Source organism: Acyrthosiphon pisum, chromosome A2, assembly GCF_005508785.2.
Source record: "Acyrthosiphon pisum isolate AL4f chromosome A2, pea_aphid_22Mar2018_4r6ur, whole genome shotgun sequence".
NCBI lineage: Eukaryota > Metazoa > Arthropoda > Insecta > Hemiptera > Aphididae > Acyrthosiphon > Acyrthosiphon pisum.
The window spans coordinates 26,567,269-26,576,208 of record NC_042495.1 but is presented as its reverse complement, the minus strand read 5'-3'; the positions used below and the strand labels follow the sequence as shown (position 1 = coordinate 26,576,208).

At 27.0% G+C, this 8,940-nt stretch overlaps 1 protein-coding gene across 7 annotated transcripts in view; it reads right to left on the bottom strand.

Annotated features, from left to right (window-relative positions):
* The window catches only part of LOC100161841 (probable G-protein coupled receptor Mth-like 3), a 29,255-nt gene that overhangs the window by 19,393 nt on the left and 922 nt on the right, over nucleotides 1-8,940 (bottom strand). For all 7 annotated transcript variants that reach the window (XR_001679174.2, XR_003839436.1, XR_003839435.1 and 4 more), the window contains exons 2-4: nucleotides 6,248-6,768; nucleotides 5,126-5,204; nucleotides 3,651-3,829 (exon numbers count right to left, since the gene is read on the bottom strand). Coding sequence is in view for 4 of the 7 variants with exons in the window: in XM_029489323.1 (XP_029345183.1) it covers nucleotides 3,651-3,829; nucleotides 5,126-5,204; nucleotides 6,248-6,768 (779 nt within the window). In the remaining 3 variants the exon portion in view is untranslated. The remainder of the gene's footprint in view (nucleotides 1-3,650; nucleotides 3,830-5,125; nucleotides 5,205-6,247; nucleotides 6,769-8,940) is intronic.

Sequence of the window (8,940 nt, the reverse complement as noted above, 5' to 3'; positions counted from 1 at the left end):
AGCTTATAATTTGTTAAATCAGTTTTGATTTATGAAATAAAATAAATACATTTTTATATTGATCTGTCGATTTCAACATAGGCTTAACTGCTTAAGTATATATATATTATATATATATCAAAATCCAGTATCCTATACAGTATACGGTATACCATGGTCCATGGTCATATGTAAGGCAATGAAATATATTATTTTTTATATCATGTAGTCATATAGACATTGTAACTTAATAATTAAATGGTAAAATATCTGAGAGAAAAAACTGAAATTCAAATATCATATATATTTTATAAATTAATATATAATAGTTTTGTCTTTATGATTTTTAAAATATGTACAGATTAAAATCATTTCAATGAACAACAACAGCACAAATATATAAATAAAAACTGTGATAACTTAATACGTATGATAATTGATGGCATCAAATTGTATTATAATGAAATAATAATAAATAATATTTTTTCTGTATATATTATGTAAAAATTAGTTGTATATTACTATATTAGTTTGTGCTCAAAATCATTGAATTGATTTTTAAAAATCAAAATCAAAATCGTTAAAAAAAATATTTTAAAAATCGTTTGATTTGAAATCATGCCCGTCTCTGATTGTATTATTATTTTATTTTATTATTGTTCCAAGTTTTCAGCATAATAATATAATACCGTCGCGCTGGATCACGAATTCACTAAAAAATCACAGTCGTTGAGTCGTGAACACGATTTAAGATAGTATCTATAATCTATAGACTATCTAGCCGGTCGTCAGCAATATACGAAATATCTAATGCCACTACCGTCGCGGTAGATATATATTATAACAAATATTTTATAGTCAAAATTAAAATAATACATTAAAATTGAATGTAACAATGTAGGTAGTTACATTTATTTGAAAAATAATATGTTGAACTACTTATTATGGGTGTATGTATTTTTGTTTTGTATAAGTATGCGTCTTATAAAATAGATAATAATTAAAAACTAATAAGTAATGTCCCGTATTCATATTAAACCTATAATCATTCCAACTATTATTATCTTCAAGCCAAATATTTAAAACAAGCAGTTAATACTAGACTGTATAGGTATACCATATACCACATCCACCCACCACCCACTAAAAACATGTATTGCGGCCGATATACCTAGAGTTCGGCGCCACTATAGAGAACGAACCGAACGATTAAGGTAACGAAGGTTTGTTTGAAAAAATAACAACTTAATACATTTTTATAAAAGTTAGTCAAGCAGGTTAAATATTGAAAATTAAATTAAAATTTGATTTTTATTGCGAATTCAAAAGTTAAGTTACTACAGTCTTACATCTCAGTGAATTGACTTACAGTGGTGTAATATTTCAAATTGCTCACAGGAACAGATAATATTGGCAAAATAATTTAAAACTGCATTTGATTTCTAAAACTTTGATTAAATTCTAAGAATAATTAAAAATTCTTAAATAGTGGCATTCAAATTGTTGTCAATACGTGCATATACCTTATTATATACCTCTGAATAACGCCGTGTCTTAGCATTTAGAAAATAAGTTTTCTTGGTTTTTAATTTTGACAATTTTTGAAGGGGGGATAACATTTGCATATTAGTTTGAATAATATTCCTGCTGTATGGCATATCAGCATATTATTCAAACAGAAAACCGCTTTCTTAAATACATTATAAAATACACGTATTAATGTATATTATTTTAAAACTTATATGTGATGCATACTACGGTGTTTTCTTTCTGGGCCCAGTTCAAATTCTTTCTCAACAGTCAACAATATTTAATGATATAAATGGATATTAGTATATTGGCCAATTAATAAACATAATATATATACCTACCATATAAATACTATTTTTACAATTTTACAAATATTTTAAGATGATTTATTAGCGGAATGTACTGTAGTTTATTATGCAAATACCTACTTGTTTAAACGCAAATATACTCGTCCATCCAATGTCAGACAATATGATGGTTAACATATCTAAGTATAGGTAATAACTCAAAATCATGTGTAAAACGTTAATTCTTACACATTTTCAAGGTAGAAATATCTTATGGTTTTTATTAAATATAAGATATTCCAGTTTATTACAAACATAGGGGGTCCTACAGATGAAATTTTCAGCTGACATTTAAATTTGTTGTTATTATATAATTAAATTCATAATTTATAAGCAGGGCTCGGAAGTGGTAGCACTAAAAATGTTACTTTTTAGCTCTTAAATATGCACTTAACAACTCCAAAATATGCGCTATAAATAGCACAAAAAATCAAAAAATATGCGTTTAAATTGAAAAAATTAAATGTAATTACACAATTTTATAAAATTGTTGGGCTCATAGACATCAGGGACTGTCTGAACTAGTTGAATTATAAACCGTTAACAAAATATATATTAAATTACTTAAATATGTTTGTAAAAGTGTACTTATAAGATCTATTTATTTCCTATTTCCTACCCAAATTAATCATTATTTTCAACAGAATGTGATAATTTCCTATATTTTGTATAATATGTAGGTATATATTATGTATATTAAGAAAATATGCCTAAACATAGCACTATAAATCCTAAATTAGCAAAATAGCAATAAAAAAAGTAAATATGCAAAAAATAGCAAGATAAAATTTCGTGTATGACATCAGAGAAGCGTGATACATATTTGTATCTTACTTTGGATGTTCTAGGACGAACCAAGAAAAATATGCATTAGCTACAACTTCCGAGCTCTGCTTATAAGGTAGGTATTTTATAATTCATACCTATATGTTTGCTACTTCACGATTTATTTTACTTATCAAGAATTCGTTTTATAGTTTTTTAGTTCGTAGTTCTTATGATAAGGTTCAAATCGACTTCAGATCCAATGTAGAGAAGATCTTCTCTAGATCGTGATAGATATTGTATTATCACTATGTTACAATTCATTGGTACTCTCACATTTATTAATCGGCCTCAATTTTCTTTTATGCCATTTGTGCTTTTAAGCATTTTAGATCGTTACTCGTTAGCCCATTATTATTTATTTCCTATACTGTTATTTAAACAGAAAACCTCGTTTCTTAAATAAATTCTTAAAAACACAAATTATTATAATTCAGGGCTTAAATCAAAAATCATAATACCGTTTACCGTTATATGGATATTAAACGTTATGATGGAATGAATGTTGAACGTTATATGGATATTAAACGTTATGAAGCGTTTAGCGTTATCTGATAGATATACCTTGTTTCCCACACAAAACAGAGTGATTGAAAAATGTAATATTACAAAAATAACCATAATATATATTTTACTGATAGTTATAATTTTATGAATATATTTTTTTTCAGGCAATTATATTATGTTTCAATTGTTTATCGTTTCTGCTTTGTTATCCGTTAACCGTTTCAATCGTTTATCGTTTACTGGTACGTTAACTGTTATTCGTTTCGATCGTTTATCGTTTACCGATATGTTATCCGATGTAAATTTTAGTCGTTTTTTGATATGTTTAACGTTATACTCATAACGTTATAAAAACCGTTTTGAAGCCCTGTTATAATTTATATTTTTTTTGAACTTTTATAATATATTATACAAGTATGCGTGTCTGGGTGTGGTATAGGTATAATAATTGTGTAAACTTACTGTAAAAATCGCATTTATATTTTCCAATATCCGGTGCTAATTTCCGTAGCTTTTCGTTTTGTGAATGTTGAAATAAATAACCAGTAGATACGATAGTAGTTGAAAATCCCCAACAGTAAATATGGTACATAATGGTACGTACTGATTTAGATGTATTTCTGTTTGTTGAATTGTTGTACCTAAATTAAAAACGTGATGAAAATATTATATGCGGTTATATGAACTCTTATAATAAATGTATTGATTTATATTGATTTGTATTTGTATTCAAATTATTTGTACTTAATTAAAAAAAAAATTAAAAAATATATAAAAAATAAAAAAAAACACACATCATTGTAAAATCAATACATTCATCGTTCCACTAAGAATGGAATAATATATTTTATTTTATAATTTCATTATTTTTATTTCATTTTTTTGTTTTGTTGACAATATCGATTAGATCTTTTCTGTTCCTTATTTAAATAAAATATAATAATAAAATATAAAAACATACATTTTTTTATTTCATTAAAATATCACTTTTACATTGTTAGGATTTTAATTTTGATTTTGACCAACGTGCCATAGGTATGTGCTGTATGCGCTTTTCATATAATATGCTTGGATGTTAAACAGGTTGTAAGAAAAACAAAATTTCCTACCGATGAATAATATTATTGGTTGAATTAAATTTACTTTTACAATTTGAATCGATTTTTTAATAATAATTATTAAAGTTTATTATTTTGATTTAACTTATTGATTTTAATTTCAATATAAATGAATCATGTTTTATTATTTTATACTTTTATCTTTTTTTTATTAGTTTTAAATATTTATCTAATTACTAAAACTTAAAAGATAGGCTAATTTAAAAAGGCAGAGGACCAACCCCGAGAGGTGTTAAAACGGGAATTTTGAGGAATAAATAGTTGCCATGGGTTTCTAAGCTATTATAATTATAATAATAAATAACAATAAAAAAAAATAATATTTGCTTTACTTTTTAAATATAAATTATAATATTAAAAATTTGAAATGAACATCTCTGTACTGGCTAAACACTGGAACTACTTATTAGATCTTTTTGATTTTTTTTTTTAAACAAAAGAGTATATCATGGAGAAGGCTTGTGTGAAAGAAAATTTTAGGAAAATCCAGAGGTGTATAATAATATATTGGTTGCTATTGGTTAATCGGACATGTTATATGGTATAACTTTGATAATTTAGAGTTAAATCATACACTTACATACAAACATCACGGGTAGATTTCCTATCTGGTAATGAACTGTTGTGAAACAGAATTTTTATTCCGAGACACATTATACAGAGTATACACATTGTTGTTTAATGTTTTACACATTTTATTATACTATATTATGTAAGAATATATTAGATTGAATATATGGCCATAGGTGATTCTTGACAAGTCCGGGAAGGTATGAAAATACTTTAAATGTATAATATAATATAATATAATTTACATACCTTAACATCCAGTAAATATCGAAGCATATTACGTTTAACCAGCAACATGTGGCTATAGTTGTAAATAAAGATAAATAACCTAAAATTACACTTTAAATTAATTCAAAATACATAAACAAACAAAATAATAATTAATAGCAAATATAAAGTGGAAGCCAAAATATGTATACTGATAAGAGGAAATTTCTCTTATTACTTAATAATAACGGAAATATTTATATTTGTTGTTGTTTAGTTTTTAGATGCATGGACAATTAGTTGCGTGAAGTTGCACCCTCCCCACATTGTCATGTTCACTGTTACTAAGGATTTCTAATATTTTTCATTTGTCATTGAAACAATATATTAAGAGCCTTGTATTAAATTTTCAACCTTTTTTACTCAACAAATTTTAAAAAACTAAAGAATAAAAAACTAAAAATGTCGAAAATCGAATTTGCGTAAAAATTCCCGTTTTTCCTTAATTTTTCTTTTGTAACTGTTTACTACTGGGAAATTTCTACTTTTGACCTGCCAAAGTACCAAATTGTTTCACTTTCCTATCAGTAAAGATACCGTTGAAAAAATCAAATTTCTTTAACTTTCTTAAAGGGTGATGACAGATAAAAAATAAACACACAATTGTAAAATCAATACATTCATCGGAACCTCTCAGAATCTAAAATAACTAATATTGTTTATAATATACTATTTATATTTTTAAAATAATCTATTCCTTATACATATTAAAATTTATAATTTATTATAACACTATTGGCAATCAATCAAAAATAAGTTAAACATATTTTCAAGTATGTTATTCTATTCTGAGTGAAGCGACGCATGTATTGATTTTACAATGACGTGTGTTTTTTTTAAAAAAAACTGGCGTCATCGTTTCTTGCAGTTAGACGGCTTCGATTTTCTTGAACAGTATCTTGTACGATGGGAAAGTGAATATAGTTGGTGCATTTGGAAGGTCAAACTTACCGATAATTTTCAAAAGCGCCGAGAAATACAACATGAAAATTGAGGAAAAAAGGAATTTTTATATTTAAACCTAAGATTTGGAAATGTAATACAAGATTCCTTATAAGTTTGTCTACCTTTATCAAAAAAAAAAAAAAAACAGGTAAGACATACCGAATGGAATGCACAACGGGCTGTCTATGTCGTCATTTATCGTCAGCTTGATCATTCTGCAGACGAAGTACACTAGGTGGCAGGCCATGTAGAACATAACGTAGTAGCCGTGGGCGTTCCGGAGGTAAGGCACTGTGGCGTATACGATCAGCGTGAGCACCAGGCACACGATAGACGCAGTAAAAATAACCAAAAGGACGAAACCGACCGGTGGTTGTTTGGCATTCGTGCACACGTGTGCCTTTAGATCGTTGGCCTCCAGTGGCATGTCAAAGGCGTAATACTCGACGCAGTAATCCGTGTCTGGTATGATCCATTCGTCGAATTCAGACATAAGGTGAAGGTTGCCATCCGTGGTCAACATGAACCTGTTGCCCATTAGATCGGTAGTGTTACACGAGAGTCCGCCGTGGAACGGCAACACCGTGTTGTTCGACAGGCTCACCAGACTTCCGCATGCGTCTGCTTCATACGCAGACAACGTGAATGGCATCTCGCTATATTTGCACGTCCGGGGGCCCCTAAAATATACAATTTTTCGTAGTACATGAATAGTGTTAAATTGATTAAATCTAAATTAAAAAATCAATGCTTTAAAAACTAGCACCAATTATACTTGTTCAACAAATAACACATAATATAAATTAAATAGCAATACGTAGGTACCTATAAATATATATTATGTCATTACTGTTAACAAAATTAAATTATTATTAATTAATATATATATATTAATTTACTCAACATTAATAGCTACATTTTCAGCAATATTTTTACTAAAATTAGTTGAAAATACCAAGAAAAAATCATAGCACCTATCGATTAATAATATAAATTTACAATCAATTACTTTAAGGTTGCTAATATATATTAATATATCAGTGATATTTTCTTAGTGTACAAAATGTTTATAAATGATAATTATAATATTAACAAAAAAATAAATAAAAAAATACATTTAAATTATCCTAAGTATGCAAATTTCTTGTAATATAAAGTTTCGTTGAATAGAAGTTTCTCAAAGATAGGTATGTATCACTATATTTGAGGCCACAATATGCCATAATCATAATTAGTATTTACCATTTACTTTTTTTAAACATATATTCATTTTTGGGTTTGTGACTCGTAGTATAAAACATAGAAATAAAAACAACTATTACTAAAAACTTGACTAGTCAACTAAAAGGAAATACTTAGGTACCTTCTTAATACCCATTGCACAATTTCTATACTGCATAATAATTCTTGATACATAAGAAAATATGCAGTTTATACTGTTCTAAAATAATTCCAGTATACGGGCGAAACCGATTAATTTTTATTTATATAAATTACCTATATACATTTCGTTGAAGAATTCTATTTTATTTATAATGTATTTTTTTCTACGAATTAAATAAATTTATCTAGATAAACTCAATCCTGGTCATTAAGAGGATGTCAGCACATCATTTGTTTTCTCACTCTGGCCACGCGCAACATAGACAAAACGCATTTACACAGAATAATTTTTTTATGTTTTTGGAATGGGATATTTTACTATCGTCAGTTGTTTGGACTAAAGTGGTAACTGGTTAGTATGATAACTGTTAACTTGTCTTGGCCATTATTGTTTTATTATGCGTCATTCGGCATTCCAGATACGTATCATTTTGAAAACTTTATTGCTATTTTTTTTATAAATCATACAGGACTGTTGCAGGTACCTATATATCATTATATGATAAATGAAAACAAATGTACACTAAATAAGAGAAGTAAAAAATACATCGTTGATATATTCATTCCTCAATCGTTATTATGTACCTATTTAAAATATATTATGTACCGGCCAAATATCTACATAACACATAACATAGTGAACATGAAATTTATTGTTGGCGTAAGTAGATATTTATTAATATTATCATTGTCAAAATCGAAATTGAAAAACATTTAATATAAAATGGTTATAGATATTAAATTGATATAATATTATATTGTATATTATAATCTTGGACAGGTTTTCGATTCAATTCCAAACCAGTAATCCCAGTTGTTATATCTTATAATATTATAATATAATATGACTACAGAAATAGTAACCCTGACGATGTATCAGTAGAATGGCGCCAAAATTGTTTTCAATTTATAACCATATTATTTATCAATTAATAGTTTATACTTTATACCAATCTTAATTTAGGTAATTAACAAGCAAAACAACTTAAACAAAAATAAAGATAACAAAATGTCAAAAGCTAAATCTTTTTAAAATTATTGCACATTTTGTTTGAAGCAGCGATCAAAAAGATTGATAAATCATTTATTTATCTAATCTAATCTTAGGACGGGCGTCACCGTTTTCGGCCAAAATGTACCCTTCCCTTTTCGGCCAGTGTCACTTTTCGGCCAAAACTTACCATTCCCTTTTCGGCCAGTGTTACTTTTCGGCCAAAACATATTGTTCCTTTTACAATTATAACAACTGAACTTAACAATTTGTATACTTAATTAAATATGATTGTATCCATAAATGTGATTTTTAGATAAATACTCTTACATGCAAGTTACAACTGAGTCAAAAAAAAAAAAATAAAACAATTGGCAATAAAATGGTTTAACATATTATTAGCTTAGTCATATTAATTAAGAATTAATTAATTTGTAATCGGAAATCTTAAATTTTGACATATTCATGAATTCATATT